The sequence below is a fragment of the Pygoscelis adeliae genome, unplaced genomic scaffold, assembly GCF_000699105.1.
Source record: "Pygoscelis adeliae isolate BGI_AS28 unplaced genomic scaffold, ASM69910v1 Scaffold6, whole genome shotgun sequence".
Taxonomy (NCBI): domain Eukaryota; kingdom Metazoa; phylum Chordata; class Aves; order Sphenisciformes; family Spheniscidae; genus Pygoscelis; species Pygoscelis adeliae.
Window position 1 is genome coordinate 6249221 of NW_008825075.1, and position 18412 is coordinate 6267632.

The window sequence follows — 18412 nt, forward strand, 5'->3', positions numbered from 1 at the left end:
TCCCTGTAGCTGCAATTCTAAGCAGCAATGTTTATTTGGAATAAACAACTTTAAACATCAAACATTAATGCTTCTGTTACAGATGTCATCCCACAACTGAGTAAGCAGCAAGATGTAAATTTAAAACATACAGTATACTTTTCTTCTACGTTAAAGACAAGGGATTACACAGTTCAGCTTATGGAAACCCGTAGGACCAATCAGCCTACCACAAAAAAAAAGTTCCTGAGAATTTTAAGATTGCAGTAAGGACTCTCATTTTAAAAAGGTCAAGAGACAAATACTTCGGATAGTAGCTTCAAACCTCTGAGCGAGAGCCCTGCCAAGTATGTGGCTCACTTCTAAAGAGTTCACAAGAGGCAACTAAGAAAAAGCAATCCTGTTGCAACTAGGATTAGGTTTACTAACCGTAGTTGCCTGTACCTACACTGGAGTACCTGCCCCCCTTCCCCCGCCCCCACAAAGGTCCACGAAAAGATTTGCAGTCCACTGATTCACATTTACGTGTTCCAACGTAAGACAAAGGTAAAGCTGTGTGTAACTAAACGATTTCAGAAAGAATGTTTCATCATGTTAGTAAACAAAATCTTAGCACCTTACAGATCAAAGAATTTTTAACTAAGTAGCTTGTTTAGCTGTTAAGCATAGAAACCAAAGTCTAAAAAAAAAATCAAGCGGTAAATTCTTGAACGTAACATCAAAGAAATACTCAAAGATGCTGATGTTGTACTGTAACATTTTACTTCATTTAAGTACAGCAAATTTCACCCATCCTATGATTTATAAAGTACACAAAATATGTACATAGAGGAGACCAAACCCCATCAAAAGACAATCATATGTGTATATGTACATATACGCACACAAAATGTGCAGATTTCTTTTAATGCAAGTTAAACAAAGCATATGCAGGACAGAGTTGTACAGTGATAATGGAACATAAGAGTATTCTAGGTATCCTAATGATGTTTCGTATCTACAGCCAGTGCAAACTTACAAGGCACAAACTCAATGCTGACACTGTAGTGTTGTTAAGTTACATTCAGGCACATCTCAATTTGTAGCTCTTCAGAAAAAAGATCGTCGGAATTGCTACTTCTGTACTAAAGTGCCAGCCTTCTCGCAAAATTTAAACACTAAATTGACGTAACCTATATGCAATAGTTATCAGGAGGGTTCGGAGTTAATTTGTCACTGGGAAGCCTGTGGCTAAAATATCCGTTACACTCTCCTCGCGTGTGAAAGTACGCTATTGCCCAAAATACCTCCCATACATTCTCCGAAGCGTACCTATACCTTGCCAGCCTCGACATGTGGAATCTTACAGGATATTACTGATGCTTTTTTCTAACTTTAGTCAAACTCCTGCAGAAAGTAAATCCAAATTTAAAAAAACCAAGAACAGCTGGCAGAAAGCCTTCCGAGATACTTGCATTCAACAAACTTTTGCTAAATTGCACAGCAACACGTGTGTACCAGCTAGCAGAGTTAAAAACAAAAGCTTGCTGTTTAAGGCAAAATTTTAACACAGCGTAGCAGGAAAAGCCAAATACCAGTCTCATCAGTATTTAAACAAAGTACTGGCCCGTGTAGTCTTATCCTCACAGTGTTCTCTTTCTTACTTTAATAGCAAACCCACACTTGCAGTATGCTTCATTAGCAAATTTTGTTGCATTTTTCTAAGTGAAATGAGAGCAATTAATATGTAGGCTGATTGACTGATACTGAAAACACCCGACAAATATGTTCTCTTCCACCCCTCAAAAAAGGGTTTTTTGAGCCTACTGGGAATTTAAAACTCACCTGTACCGAGGTCTAATATAATACCTAAAAATGAACTCATCATTTAAAGTTTTCTAGTATTTAATAGACTTTACCACATCGCTTTGCTGTCTTACCCTAAAATTGTATTTTCATATTATTTTTCAATAGAAGACATTTAAATAGACATCTGAGGAAAACAATACGATACAAAAGCTTAAGGGTCTTTGCACAGGCATCTTCTATTCCTCTGCAAAGGAAGAAAGGAGTGATTTTATTGGCATTTATTTGAAGTGCCATCAATAAAGATACAAGAATACTTAAGAAAGCAAAAAAAAGTTCTAATGCTCCACAAATATCTTTGGTTTAGCCTTCCTGACCAAAGTCTTCTGTAAACTTCTTTAACTTCTCCAGGTCCTGTTCATTAACTGTTGGTTTTGTGCTAGCTAGCGACCTGAGCATATCGTCCTGCCAGAAAAAAAAAACGGGAAAAAAAAGTGTTTTTTCAGAAACAAGTATAGTACCGCTGCTAACAATCTTGTTGCCAAGACAAATATGCATTAAGAAGCCCATTAAAACAAGATGACTATAGGAGCTCCTATTTGCACAAAACTTTTAAGTAAGCCTAAACATGTCTGCACAGAGGCAGCATTTTAACCCTGTGAAGACAGACAACTGTCAGCGAGTTCTCATAACAAAACCACAACCTCAGGTTTAGGTTTAAGCTACTCATCCATTCAAGTTTTATTCATCTCTTTTTACTGAAAAGAACTGAACCTCCTTTTTTTTTGGTCAGTTACTCTTTTCAACCCATCTTTATCTACAGGAGGTTAAAGTGGAAAATAATCAGATGTTCCCATGTACTCTTCATAGTCCAACAATACAGACCAGTAGTTTGTGATTCATCTCTAGCAAAGTTTTACTGTTTATGACTGGTAATTTCTGTCTCTTCAGTTCAGTCAGTTTCCTAGATAAATATTCAGATACTAGGAAATGGAGTTCAGAAAAATCGCAAGGTCTATGAAGTTGAAAGCGGCAGTTAAAACACCCTATGAATAAAAAGGGGCAAGAAAACTAATCGAGTCCTAGCCAAAGGCAACTGAAAAAAGTAACACCTCATATTACTATAAAATTACGGGTAAAACCAGAAGTTAACATCATGATTTTCTAGACTTGAGATTTGTCTCAGACTAGAGATACCCTGCTTAGAAAGAATTAAAGCCTGATCTTTTTAAGGACAAGAACTGATTTTGGACACCGAAACAACTGCCTATGCAACTATATGCATCAGAGTCCAGGTACCATTAGGAGCACACAAGGAATTGTTATGTTTAATTCCAGGAAAGACTGATTAAAAATCCACTTAGACCATGCACGCAGAAGTTTTAGGGCAGGCCTACACCTGCATACATCCTTTTGTGCTTCCTCAGTATGCAAATATGCACAGAAAATTCTTTTCTGAACTATAGCAACGGTTATATTTACAAAGCAGTGCCTACTGTTTGAGAGGTTTGTGATTCCCATGAAATACACTGATTTCTTTCATTCTTTACCGGACTGTTTGCACACAAGAACTGACAGCAGCACAGATGTGATATCAAGTCCTTCCCTCAAACATTTTACTTAAATTCAGAATCTTCTTTGGTTGCTCTTGGGGAAAAATACAGAATGAGTGTACAGCAAATTTTTTTTAAATTCAAAACAGTGAACTAAAATTTCAGTTTGTCTTAAAATGACACATTTTATCTCCTAGACCAAAGCAAGTATTTTAACATGCACAAAGAAAACAGCTGAAAGAGCTGTACCATCTGTAATGAAATGTAACCAAAGCTACAATTACAACCACCATCTTTTTTACGTTCTATTGTTTATGCTTGCATTTATTTCATGGGCAATATTTACATACAGCACATTACTTCCCAATTTACACTGAATATAATTTTCCATTTCCCAATATCAACATTAATGCTACAGAGTGATGGGAAGGAAGCCTATCACGGGGCAGGGATTCTGAAGGTTTTAAATGAGTAAAAGACAAGTGAAAGAACAATGGAAGAGCCAGGTGCTGGCTATGGATGAAAGGGCAGCCGCTGCATGCCAGCAGACAAGAGCAATAAGAAAGAAATGCTTATCAGGGATAGAGAGCTGGCTTTTTCACAAGCATGCTGTACTGTAGCGCTGTATGTTGGGAATTCAAATGTTATCTGGTATGTCCAGGATTTCTGAAACCAAACAACTCATCCAATTGCCTTGCATAACCATTTGAAAAACGGTCTTTACCTTAAAGTCTTTTCAGAGTTCTGCAAAGCAAGAAAGAAATGCTCCAAAAGAACACCTACCATGGAAACTTGAGGCTCCAGTAATTTATCGCCTGGAACCTCCATCCACGTCATTTCTATGGCTTCAGGATCACCTGGAGAGCAAGGGGTGAACAAATCTACCGTCGTATTTGGATTAGACACCGATGGTCCTTTTACCTAAAAATAAGAAAATACTCAGTTTATAGGAGTTACAATTTTAAAGACAAAACCCAGAAGCTGAACAGCATCTTTAGAGCAAAAACATTCCTTGGTTTTATACAGGTGTCCTACCCATTGGAAAGACATGTCCTGTGAAAGAGAAATCGTATAAATGTACTGGTGTCATTCACTTTGAAAACATGCAGCTGTAGCCAGATACTTATATTCACATCAAGTCAAATCCCAGGAGCCGCTTCCTCCTAAGGCTGAGGATTTCTGTGGAAAACTAACATGCCAGGAAATCTAGTTGGAGAAGACCACCCTTCCTAGTCCCTGGTCACTTTGGGAGTCCATTCCTCACTGGTTAAGAGCTTTCTAAAAACTTTGCAGTAATTATCCTTGAGTGCCCCTCAAGTCAGGAAGCCAGAGATGGCTTTTTAATCTTTGCCATACTGCACTACGAAGTTCCCAGCACCTTTTCTGACACCACCTCAGCAGCACTCGATAGAAAACAGGGCCATCTAGTGGGAGAACAGAAACCATCTTTTTTTTCCAGACACATGGACAGACCCAAAAAAGCTACACCAGGTGTCTGTTCCCTTTCTGCAACAGGCTATCCGGGACCCACAGTTTTATTTTCCTTCATCGTTACCTGAAGCATCACACATCCACAGGAACTCAAAACACAAGCAAAGATTGAAAGACAACACATTAACTGGCTATTTTTAACAGCAGAGAGCTTCATTTGCTATTCCATTTAACTAGTGCATTTAAAGCATGATGCTGAAGAGCACAGATTGTAATACTCACAATGCACCCTGACAAACCTGTATTATCACATAGAGCAAGGACTGGTTTACAGGGAACTGGTAATAATTGAGAAAAGTACTGTTTAACTGGAGCAAGTTGTCTGTTATGATGCAAACAATTAATAAAGCTAAGATTTTGCTTATAAAAATGGGAAATCACACCCAATTAAAGTACTAGCAACACAAGTGGAATCAACTTGGCTTATGTCAGAGCCCTCAAAGTACTGCAGTTGTGGCGTTTTTTCCTTCTTTTTTGGGGGCAGAAGGAGGTAAGAGGTAAGAATTGCTTTTGGGTTGCTCCGCAAACTGTGACATCTGAGGTTATTTCATTGCTCCATGGTAGTCTGAGACATGCCTCAGATTCTTCCAAATTTGAAAGGCTAAAAGGTAACAGCCCTCTAGCCAGAAATGTCATTGTCACTTAAAGTCAACAACGGATAAATACTTCAAGCATCACTGCTGAAGGGAAGGAAGCATCTAGGAAATCCTTGATATATCAAAACAGCTGCTTATTTTTAAACAAATACAGTTTATATCAGAGTGTTACTGCTGAGTTGCCCCCAGAAGAAACTTATCAAATCAGTGTTTCAGAATATGCATTTTGTTTTTAAACTGGGAAAAGCTCCTCAAAAACCCTTTAAAATGTTTTGGGTTCCCCTCCGCCCTTCACCAAAATGACAGGCTGCAGGTTTATTTTAATAACTACAAAGTTGACAAAGGTTTCCTCAATGCAGACTCCGGAAACTTACGTAGTCCTCTCATACTCTGGACCATATTGGATTTAAGTGTTCCTTTCTCTTCCAATCTTAAGCTGAATGTGTTCCTTGGAAGAAACTACATGGAAAAAAAAGGCTACCTTCAATTTCAAAACAACTGCAGCTGTTCAGTTTAGGGCCCTTAACCCTTTTATGTCAGGCTGAGTTACTGGTAAAAAAATTGTAATTGAGGTGACCAAGAACTGCTGCCAACACAACTTACATGGTATGTATCTCTTGACAGCTTAGGATCTGAAATTTTTCCTACCTTACCCAACCCCACTCCTACTCTTTTAAGGAGCAACAAATGAACGCTTCCCTTTACAGCAGCAAAAACTTCTGCGGAATACCTCGACGCACCTTCACCCAAGATATATCAATTTCTGTAAAAATCAAAGTTTGCAGTAAAAATGTAAAGAAAAAATACTTTTAGTGTGGGTCTACTCTAAAAAAAATACTACACAGGAAAAATATAATTTTATTTAACCGATACATGTTGTACGTATTTGGAACTCTTTATAACCATTGATAACATTATCACACTTTTTTCCCATTTAAGAGCTTAGGAATTTATAGAGAACAATTAATTTGATTGAACAAGACCCATATGTGCAAGTTCTCTGGGGGAAAAAAAGCATTCCCAGATTTAATGGATTTAGATTGGTGCTGAAGAACTCTAGTTCGTTCTTTGTCAGATAAAGTTTTTGAGATCCAAACATTTAGAAGAAGTATTTCTTAAGTCAGTACATAGTATGCAGAGGTAACTGCAAGATAAGCCAAACAATATAGTTTCAATAGTCTCTTTAGGGTGCACCTAAGTAAGTGTAAACTAGTTTTCACATTACAGCAGCATCCATAGGATGCCGCATGCTGCCCGAACAATGAAACACAGACCTTGCTCAGTTGTCTTTCATCTTTACTCCTGTTGTAAGTAACATTGATTCAATGTTTTTACCAGAACTTTACAAGAACCTTAATTTTTCAGTTCAAAAAACTATGCCAAGTAAACAATGTGCATAATTATAATCCATCTGTTCCCATGTGGATAAAGGATACATTTATTTCAACACGCTAAAAAACATGAAGAACCACGTAACTTGATCCAGAAAAAGAGCACTGCCGTAACATTCCCATTTAAGTCAAACTTCAAACTGAATGCTTTTAACACTACCTAGAGACATGAAGAGTCATCAGAGCTTGGATTACACAGCATGAATACGTACCCAGAAACTAGCTCCACCAGACTCATGGGAGGACCGAGGGGGGATGGGGGAAAGAAAAAAAAGGAGGAGGACGTTCCCTGCTCAATAAAAGGACATTCATAAGCGTGCAGTATTACCCAAACCCAAATTCAGTTTACTTGCAAGGAACTTTCAAATTAAGATAGTTCTCAGAGATGAAATAACTCAAAAAACTTTTGATTCCTACTTACTTTTTTAAAGTGAGTAGCTGACTGCACTTTTCTAACAGGCTGCATCAGTGCATCACGTACAATGACGCTTATATCTGCACCAGAATAGCCATCAGTTCTCTTTCCAAGCTCTCGATAATTTGATTCCTCTAGGAGATTTGGAGTTGACCCAAGATGAAGTTTGAACATTGCAGCTCTGGCATGGTCTTCAGGTAAAGGAATATAAATACGCTTCTCAAACCTGGTTTAAAAAAAAAACAAACCCACAATGTTCCACAGATGCTAGCTCATGCAGGTGCACAGTAGAAAGCAGCTTATGCAAATAAGTATGTATAGCTTATTCCTAGCAATATTAGAAAGAAGCAGTTTCAGTATTATAAACCTTTAAAAAAATCTAAGGCAAATATTCAACAACCTGTTCTCATAAGTAATACTGTAGCTAGCATAAGCTAACATCCAGAATAACTACTTCCTTTTCATGACAAAGATCTTCTCTTCAGACTGAAGTTTTTCCAGATTCTCTCCAGCAGAGTTTGTGTTTTAAGAGAAAAAATTGAGGGGAAAAAGTCTTTAAGTGTTGAAGCATATCTGAACAGTTTTCACATTCAAAGAAAGAACTGCCTGATAACAAGCTGACACAACCACTTTCTACAGTCTCCAACTAAATTAAAGAAAACTTCATAGTTAGAAGCAAATTTGAAGTCATATTAATACAGTTGTCAGTAGAAAACGTTGATAACTGCAGTTCTTGCTTTGAAGCAGCATCTGTTCTCACAATGGGGATTACTTCCCACCCACAAAATAAGAGCGACTCCAAATTCTGTAGAACACAATTAACTTGATATACATGACAGAGTGGGCCAAATCCATGAAAGATTAATTTGATTACTGCCATTGTTGTACAAGTTCCTTTAAGTCTTATGGACAAGAGTTAGAGAGCTACTGTTTCACACTGCAGAGAATCAGAAAATGGTTTGGGTTGGGAGGGACCTTTACAGGTCATCTAGTCCAACCCCCCTGCCGTGGGCAGGGACATCTTCAACTAGACCAGGTTGCTCAGAGCCCCGTCCAGCCTGACCTTGAACACTTCCAACGAGGACGTCCACAACTTCTCTGGGCAACCTGTTCCAGTGTCTCACCACCCTCACCGTAAAAAATTTCTTTCTTATGTCCAATCTAAACCTACCCTCTTTCAGTTTAAAACCACTGCCCTTTGTCCTGTCACTACAGGCCTTGGTAAAAAACCCCAAACATCTCTCCGTCTTTCTCGTAAGCCCCCTTTATATGTTGAAAGGCTGCAATAATGTCTCCCTGGAGCCTTCTCTTCTCCAGGCTGAACAACCCCAAGTCTCAGCCTTTCTTCACAGGAGAGGTGTTCCAGCCCTCTGATCATTTTCATGGCCCCCTTCTGGATCCACTCTATCAGGTCCATGTCTGTCTTGTACTGTGGACCCCAGAGCTGGAACCTCAAGAATGACTTGAAATTTTAAGCAACACATTCACCTCTAAATCTGTCTCACACAAAACTATAGTCATATAGGTTGGAAGCGACCTCTGGAGGTCACCTGGTCCAACCCCCAGTGAAAGTACGGCCAGCTTAAATTAAGAATATATATAAAAGTCACTGACAGTCACAAAAAATGTAACCTTTCTTTAGCCTACAAAAATGACCGCTATCCAAACTGTGTCCTCATCATAACATAACCATACTTGTCACAGAGCTGTATTTGTCCTCTACTGCTCTGCAGCTCAAAGAAAGATCCAGCTAATCAGATACAGGTATGGAAGCCCTTTATCTGCAAAAAAGCAGTTAAACATGCACTGAAAGATCACAAATTATGCTTGACCAGTAGAAAAATATGGTGTTTCTGTGAAACATAAGGCTACGTTTCCATAAAATAACTCAAGCTGTTCAACAGTTTGTTAACAGCTGAAAAGGAAAGCTCTACCCCCCCCTTGCCCTTCTGAGGTGCATATTTTGTAACTTGTCTCCCAAGCCCACCAGAAAACGAACCAACAAGGAAACGGAATAGTTTTCTGCTTGCTCAAGCACAATCAGCTAACCAAGAGATCAAATACACTACAGGCCAATAGGAGAGTGAACAACCTACCTCTTTAAAGGGGCAAGGGGCTATTAGTTTGGCTCAGCCCGTCTCATAGAATTGAGTTGCAGAACATTAGCCATGTCTGCAATCATGAGTTGGATTACTACCTCAAGTAGTCTCAGACTGAACCCTCACAACAGTTGCAAATTTCATACCATGAAAAAATGCATCATACCTTCTCCTGATAGCAGAATCCAAAACCCAGGGTATGTTTGTTGCTCCTAAGACCAAGATTCCTTCATTGTCAACACCAACCCCTATATCAGGGCAGAAATCATTTCACCGTTTAGATGACAAACAGAGACTGGTTTAAAATGTCATCAGAATTTAACGGGGTGGAACTGCAGGTCTTTTTGGTGTTCTCATGCAAGCTAAGCTTAAAATACGTATCTTAATTCCCCTGATTCTGAAAACCAAGTAAACTTACCTTGCATCTGGACTAGAAATTCTGTTTTTATCCGTCTAGCAGCCTCACTTTCATTTTCACTTCTTGACCCACAGAGGGAATCTATCTCATCAATGAAGATAATAGAAGGTTTGTTTTCTCTGGCAAGCTGGAACAAGTTTTTCACTAATCTTAAAAAAGGAAACAGCTTCAGTTATCTTAATGATTACACCAGTAAAAACACATAACTTAAGATTGCGATACAGTCACTTCCTTTAGAGAAAGCTAGAAAAAGTATTAACATAAAGCTATTCAAAGATACAACACGCTTCCAGCTCCAAGACTCTGCATTACTTACTTACTCCAAGACTCTCACTGAGTGAGACAGCCCAGCATAAAGGGAGGTGAAACATTCTAGAGTACTCCAGGCACGGTTTTGCAGGAAAAAGCCCTTTTTCGGTTTACATTTCTACAAGACAGCCTGGACTATACAAAACCACCACTCTAGACAGATTCAAAAGAACATGGCTTTCTCTTACATAAGATTTGTAGCCTAATCAGATTAACTCTAGAGATTTTGTAAGAAATAACATGTATATTTACTTTACACAACTTTACTAAATACTTTTTATATGACAAGGAAAGTTGGTTTGCCAAAAAAACCCAACCCAAGCCCTATCCATATCTTATTAACACATTTTACTAAGCTAAAAAGGAAAATAAATAGGAACATGCTGGGATATTTTTCACATTACCAGCACTAAATTTCATGTAAGAGTCTCAAATGAAGTCAAACAGAAAAAATGCCAAGCTGGACTCCAGTTCTGTATTCCTTTTGCAACAGAAGAAAAGCAGCTTAAGGACACTTCATCTAATGGTCTTTCTCCCTCATCCTATCAACTTTAAATAGTGTTGCTCAGTTGTCCCACACTTCAAACTATTAAAGCACGGTTTTGACAAGTATTCTCATCCTCATACGAAACTCCTTTCTGTACAACAAACCCAGAGCTTTTTCTTAATTCAGGAAGTCTTCACTGGAAGCCTAGACGGACAAATTCCTGCACTTCTAGACGGCAGCCGATACGTCACTTCAGGCTTCCGGGTCTTCTTCACATATCACATAGTAACAAATGAAGAGTTAGCATGGGCAACCATGAAGTTTTCTTTCATGGCTGCTCCTCTCCTTCAACCTATTTTTGCAAGTCTCTTATGTCTTCCAGATTTTGTTTGAAATCAGGATAAAGAAAAAACACCTCCATACGAACAAAAAAATGCCACATGTTAATGGCACAGCTGCTGGGACAAATGAGTGGAGAGATGCCAAGAGGCAGAGTACCCCAACACTTCAGACTGATGTAGTGTGCAATCACAGCTGAGTTCAGAAGGGGAATGAGCTCCATGGTGCTCCCAAAACCTTTCTGAGCTAGTTTTAAAAACTATCTTGAGCACTGAAAAGCAGTCCAGCTGCAGCAGCACAAAATGCAGCACATGATGATATCTTTACATAGCACTGCAGCATGAAGCATAGAAACACCTGAAGTTTGTTTTTAAAAAGACAGAACCCTTCCCTCAAATTCAATTTCTTTACAGCAACTTATCTAGCTCTATATTAATTTCTTCTTGCCAATGTTTTCCTGGACCTCTAGCAACTCCAACTTACTTTTCACTTTCTCCCAACCACTTTGAGACAAGGTCAGAGGAAGATACGGAGAAGAAGGTAGAGTTGTTTGCTTCTGTTGCCACAGCTTTTGCTAAATAAGACTTTCCTGTTCCTGGTGGTCCAAACAGGAGAATCCCTCTCCAGGGTGTTCTCTTTCCTGCAAGAGAGAAACTAGCAGTCTTCAAGACACTGTAGAAAGACTGAATGTATTTTTCTGATGAAGCCCCTCTAATTTACTCAGAGGTTTCCACATCTAGCCATGAATCTTCTGTTAGATGGATCACAATCTCTTTGCTAAGAGCTCAGCTTGAGTCTCTGACACATCAGCATAACACCCCTCTCAGACCCCGGTGCCAGTCCTGACTGGCCAATAGCAAATAAATGCTTTAATTCTGACCTGTAAACAGGTGCGGAAATTTAATGGGCAAGATCACGGCTTCTTTAAGTGCTTCTTTGGCACCTTCGAGGCCAGCAACATCACTCCATTTTACATTAGGTCGCTCCATAACAATCGCTCCTATAAGAAAAGATTGCATAAATCAGTGACGCACATATCTTTTCACAACTTCAGTAACTTCTGTTTTGGAAAAAAAATCTACACCTATGTCTATACTAAATAAAACCAAGGCATTTCTAAGTAGATATAAACACTGAATACTGTTAGTCAAATGGATGTTATTTAACAGGGATGTTATCCCTGGAAGTATTTAAAAGATGGGTAGATGAGGCGCTTAGGGACATGGTTTAGTGGGCATGGTGGTGTTGGGTTGACGGTTGGACTCGATGATCTTGGAGGTCTCTTCCAACCTTAATGATTCTATGATTCTATTTCTACAGAAATCTATCACATTGTTTTACCACAATAAACCACAGATAACCAGAATACTGGAGAGTTAGCAGAAGTCCTGCAACGGTCAAAGCTAGTCCATAACTGCCCAGCAAATGTGTGTTTAGTAGTCACAGATGAGTACCTTCTCTAATAGGTACCCAGGCACCATCTCCTCACTAAACCACCACTGTACTTCCTGAAAAATCTGAATGTAGCTGCACTAGCCCAGGATTTATAAGATTTACCAGCAGATGAAGTAACTTGTTGGATATCTCCAGATGTGCAGCAAACAATCAGACCATCTAATGGTAAAGAGCTTTGAGAACTAGGACTGAAAGCATCAGAAAGGTTATATGGAGCCTGCTTAGCTGCAGAAGTATCTTCTTGGTCCAGCCATGTTCTCTCAGTTTATCACCAAGTCTCGTCTTGCTCAGTCAACAAGTTCAGCTTGACTTTAACCAACTGAGCTGTAATTTAGCCTTCTCTTCAGACTTCAGATTGGTCAGTCTGACATGCTAAAAATGATTTTGTCTTGACTACTTTTAGATGGGACAACTTGGATCTGAGCTAGTGATTGAATAGTAGAACTTGCAATCCCAGCCAAGGCAAATCCAAAAGGTAAGAGAAATTTTCTCAGATGAACAAATGCCAACTAACCCAATGCTTACCTAAGTACTCATGCACTGGAAGTTTCAGTTGCCCTATTTCTCTACAAGGGGCTTTCTATAATTTGACAATTGGCTTTCACCAGCTATTTTCTTGACACTTTCACTTTATGCCTTCAGAGCTCTGAAGTAATTTAAGGCTTTTTTTCTTTTACAGGATGGAAAATTTACTGTTACTCACTGGCTAATGAACAAAGCAAATAACACTTGCTTACTTTTTAAGTATGTCCTTTGAGATTTTTTCTTTTGCTGCATTCCTTTTCCGTCAGATTGACATGAACAATTTCTGTTAACAATTGCAATTGTTAACAATTTGGAATTTAGAGTCCAAAAGCCACATCATATTGTTAAAGATGTTAAAAATGTTATAGAGAAAGCTGACTGCAAACTGTCTTAGCTTGCAATCTATATACTGAAATTAATTCAACCACCCACTTCCAATGCATTAAATTATTTTGCTAGGTTGATTACATTTCATTTTTTCTTAAAGTGAACAGAACTATGTGCTCCATCACTAAAATAATTAGCAGAACAGGTAACAGTTCAGATAGGAACAGGAGATTATCTCAAAGTTGAAATATCAGCGTTATCTGCACCAGTCATACCAAGGTAACTGAAATTACTGCACTATAAGAGATCACCTGTACCAGGAAACAAATAGAACTGGAATCGTAGGCTTCCTAATTTTGTAGGTGTAAATTAATAGCTAGAAGATTAAGCAATAGAGTGCAAAAGGCCTTTAAAATTCTAAACAAGAACACATGACAACAGACCCACAACTACTATCCAGTCTGAATGTTACTGGTCACTTCTCCCACAATAAGCCAAGTTGCTATTGCAATTAAAATCTTGATAAATACCCATAGATTTGGGAAAGTTCCATAAAGCAAAGTCAGCTAGGAGTAACAAAGCAGCAAAATTAAATACAGGAAATTTCTGTGGCTGTTGTGGGAAGCAAAATGAAGATGACTAATTTGAAGGCTGCCCAGAGCTCGTATGATCTGAGTAACAGACTCCTGTGTTAAGTTTAAAGGTACCAAGGATCTCACACCTCAGACTTTCAAGCAATCAATTGTATAAGCAAGAACGTTGTCATTTTATAAAAAGTATCAAAGAAGTGGTGGGTGCAAGAAACTATTTCTTGAAGTAAGAACTGAAGGTCTGATTCACGTGGGAAAAAATGAAGTCTTTATAGTGAGAGACAGGATGAGAGTCCAATGCTCATCATTTTTCTGTCATTTTAAAATATAGGAAACTGTTCCAGAGAACTGTGCATAGGATTAAATAAATGCATACAGAAGTAGAAAAAGCATGGCACAGTTTCCAAATATGATACAATAGCTCCTGAAATTACACAAGCAGAAATCTGGTAAATGCATTTGATCTTTGTTACACTGAATAATAGGGAGAACACAATGAAGTTTCTTCAGATCAATAAGCACCTTCTGGCACGGAAGCTCTGAACAATTCTTCACCATTAAAGGGTAGTAAATATCAAACAATGCCTCTTTTTTTACTGTGTACAAAACTACTGGTAGCTGTTATACATTGCATCACTGTATTCAGCATTTGAGTTCAAAAACCCAAACTATCATGTTATTCAGCTGGGAGGGCATCATCACTGCATATGAGAAAATGCTGCCCGTTACTATAAATGGGCAAGCATCCATGTTCTCAACTCCTAAACTTAAGCACAAGCTTTTTTTTTTGAAAACAGTCCTGCTTACACTGTTTGTATGACATCTGTTACCTTAGCCTCTAGGCAACACTCTAACACACTTTTAAGAGTGAAAAATACTGATTCAGTTTAGCCAATAGCTACCTGCCAATAGCTATCTTGCAACTTCTCCCTTTGGAAAATGCTATCCTGACAAATGGTATAATTTTAGTATGAAGCACAGGGTACAGGAGATAAATTTCAACATAGTCACTGTATAATTTCATGGCATACAAACCCATACTTCCATAAAGACTATGCTTTTGTATGTGAAAAGTACATACTAGTCGAGCCACTATCAGACAGTAAGTTAATTCATAACATTTAGGTGGGAAAAACATAGGAATTTGCTTGACTGAAGTCACCCCTATTTAAAGAAAAGGATGCTTCAAAATTACCTTGAAGTTGATTCTGTAGCTTCTTTGTTTCAGGATCCTCTGACTCTCCTTCCCCATCACTGTCATTCCTGATTTGCAAACAAGAAAAAACGTTGAAATACAATAAAAGAGACTGCTGTCTTAGGATAAAAATCAGAATGCAAAAAGCAGAAAAAACACCAGTCTGAGGAATGAAAGAAACCTTGAGATGCTTTCAGATCTTTACAACTTTACATGATTGTACTCCTGCTTTTCTACACTACGTTCTTTCTAATTCGCCCTCCTCACCCTTTCAACTTCCTCTTCTGGGTCTAGGCCTTTTAACCCGCTTCTGCATGCTTTGAGACAGCCTCTAGGAAACAAAAGTCCTTGTATTGAGCAACATGGAAGTGCTAAAATGGTTTATTTGTAGACATTGGCACTTATCCCCTACCTGGAATTGCAACAGGACTTGGTCAATTCCATCTAGCACTATAAAACTCTACACCCTCGTCTTGTCAGAGCAAAGTAAACCGAAGTTAAAGGAGGAAAAAAAAGAGACTAGATAGCGAACAATTGGAGCGGAGGTCATGAAAATACATGTAGCCTCTGTGATATCACCAATTCCTTCTATTATAAACCAGCAGAACACAGTACAGCTCAAAAAATAAAACTGATGAGACAAGTAGACAATGAAGGAGACTGAAAATCAGGTGAAGTTTCAAGAGACAACTGAGCAACTCTAGCTGTTCAGGACTGCTAAAACGGGCAGTCCCACCAGAAGGTATCATCCTGAACCCTTCCTCTCTCCTATCCCAGTAAAGGCAGTAGCAAATGCAAAAGAGGCTCTGCTTCTTCAGGTGGCTCTGCTTGTTCAGCTCTCTGATGCGCAAAATGAAAAACAAATAAAAGGAAAGCAGCGGAGAGACTAGGCAGCAGCAAGGCATTCGAGTGATTCAGTCCATCTTACAGAACTTCACCCTACATAGAGCTTTGCACCTCTTATCAAGTGTGAGACGGATCAAACTCAGGCCATGGTAACAATCAGTTGGAATTTATTTTCTAGTTAGTAAGTATTTAAATGTAGAAAAATTTTGAGGGTCATTGGGCTCATTGCCATTAAATCCGATAAGCACGTGTTAGTTGAAACAGCTTTCATTCTTCAGTGAATTTCCTGTGCAAATGCTCGCACATTTTAGTAAACAAGCACAGAAATGCCTGTGATGCTAATTCACATTATTTTTCTTTTATTAGCCCACTGTATTTCAGCATTAATTGTCATCTGAAGCATTTCAAAGACACTAGTTAAAATGATCTTTGAAGAGTTGAATTTTAGAATAAGCTGAGTTCAGGAAGTATTTTGCTTTACCTTCTCCAAAAACATACCCTTTTCCATCAGTAGGACCAGACTCTTTAACTGGTTTTGGTGCAGTTTTTTCTCTCTTTTTCAGATATTCTTTCAGCTTTTCTGCTCTGTCCAAGTATTCTGTACATTTCGTTCTAATGCTCTGTTTTGCTTTATCACCCTGTGCTTCATCTAAGAGTTTGAAGAGAAACAATGCTTTGTTAACAGCAAAACACATGCGCATCAATCAGAAAACAAGACTAAATCTGTCTTCTTTCTATCTTATCAATATACTGCTCCCAGGGCTCACCACATAACCAAACACCTCAACTACTTATTTTTCCACTATACCATGGAAAGAAGTGACAGGAATGATGTCATCACCTACCAGAAATCAAATATACACTTGAACATTGCTTTGGCTTAAAATGTGACTGTAAAGGATTAAGGACAGTGGCACCGGAAGCTTTTCTGTCAGCCTTTCAAGCTGCTACACATTGTCTTAATAACTCCTCTTCTAAAATAGCTCATCAAGAAGCTGCTTGTGCTGAGCATTTTTTATTTAGAAACACAGTTTATTTTTCCATAGCCTGCTAATTTTAAAAAGACGTTCATGTCATAAAGAAAAAAATTAAATAAAACATCTGCAAGAGTTAGGTGTGATTCAACAGCCACACTGTTCTCTTAGTCACTATTACAGTATTTCAAATCAGCAATCAAAATTTAACGTTAGGTTTATGTGTCAAGTTTTGAAAAGTACATCGGTACTGTTAAAAGCACAGAAAGTGATATTCTGATAAGTCCGTAAGACATATATGGATAGGAAGCGATAAACACACATTATCCTAAGTCACTATAAAGAAAATAGTACAGAGGTCTGTAAGTATACTTATGTCAGGCGAGCAACCCTAGCCCACTTAGAGTAGGGATGTACCTACATTAAGAAAGCCCACTCCTTGCCTACTAACACTGGACATGACGCAAAAGGTACACAGAAGTGTGAAAAGAAAGGCATAAAATAATAATTATGAGAATATGGAAACTGAAGAAAAATTACAACATACAAATCCATCTCATACATTTTGTTGGCCAAGATGAACAGCAAGACTATGACATTAAGGAGCAAAAAATGCCAGCAGAGAGGTTGTAGAAGGGCAAGCGGCATGAGTTAAGGAGCAAAAAGCGCTCCGTAGATACAACAAAGACTTCTTGTATAACATGTGGTTTTCAGCACAAAAGAAATACAGGGATCCCTGTACTTATTGTCACATTTCCTCATGCGCAGTGGCCAGCCTGAAACATTGCTACACAAGTCGAGAGGAGAGACAGCAAACCCCTGCCTCCCTGTCTTAGAAAAACCCTAAAACAAAACACAAGTAATCCCATTTCTTACGAGAATGGAGCAAGCACGCAGCACAGTAAAAGCTAAAGCTGCAAAATAGATGACCTCAGTCAAACCACAATTAGCAAGTACCAACTGATGATGAAAGTAAAAATTTAAATACTGATGTCAACGTAAGAGATTACTCTGTGCAATTTGACTACTAAACTCTACTTAATCATCCATTACATTACACTTACATTTAACAACATGGAGAAAATACTGCACAGCGTGCTGGTACAAGCGGAAGGCTTCCTCATAGTTTCCTGCTTTATCTTCTTGCGCTGCCCTGTTAGCAAGTTCTATTGCTTTCTGTAACACAAGCAAATAATTGAGTGCTGTGCGAGAGCTTTTTGCATGATCAAAGAGACATTTTAAGCTGTTACTCTGACTGGTTTTGATGGCCAGTTTTTCGGCTCTTCGACATTTACCCCAAAAAGTTGAAGCCAATTGATTGCAAGTCTTAGGTGGTGCTTTGTACATGACACAATGTTTCTATCCTTTTAGGAACAATGATTAACAGACTGCTGAAATTTACTAGCGCACAAAGAAGTGTAAGCGAGAACAAGTTTCTGTGTACTAAGTTGGAGCTACTACTGGTTTGTCCATGCAGTTTTCCTTACCAATCTCTTGCATTTATTATGGAAAGATTTGGAAATCCATTCTAAGTTTTTTCGTCACAGACCCAGACGCTTTGAACTATAACTGATGACGTCAGTAAACCCTGTCAATAGCAGCCAAAACAGGAAGTATGTGATTGCAATACACTGAAAC

General features: G+C 38.5%; 1 protein-coding gene across 1 annotated transcript; it reads right to left on the reverse strand.

The window, feature by feature from the left end:
• Positions 1 to 719: 719 nt before the first annotated feature.
• VPS4B (vacuolar protein sorting 4 homolog B (S. cerevisiae)) lies at positions 720 to 18121 on the reverse strand. Its single transcript, XM_009326701.1, has 10 exons — positions 17839 to 18121; positions 16299 to 16449; positions 14955 to 15022; positions 11743 to 11862; positions 11346 to 11502; positions 9728 to 9876; positions 9476 to 9557; positions 7217 to 7436; positions 4101 to 4238; positions 720 to 2229 (listed from the first exon to the last, which is right to left on the reverse strand). The coding sequence occupies exons 1-10, from the start codon at positions 18119 to 18121 to the stop codon at positions 2128 to 2130; spliced, it is 1470 nt and encodes a 489-aa protein (XP_009324976.1). The 3' UTR covers positions 720 to 2127.
• Positions 18122 to 18412: the final 291 nt, after the last annotated feature.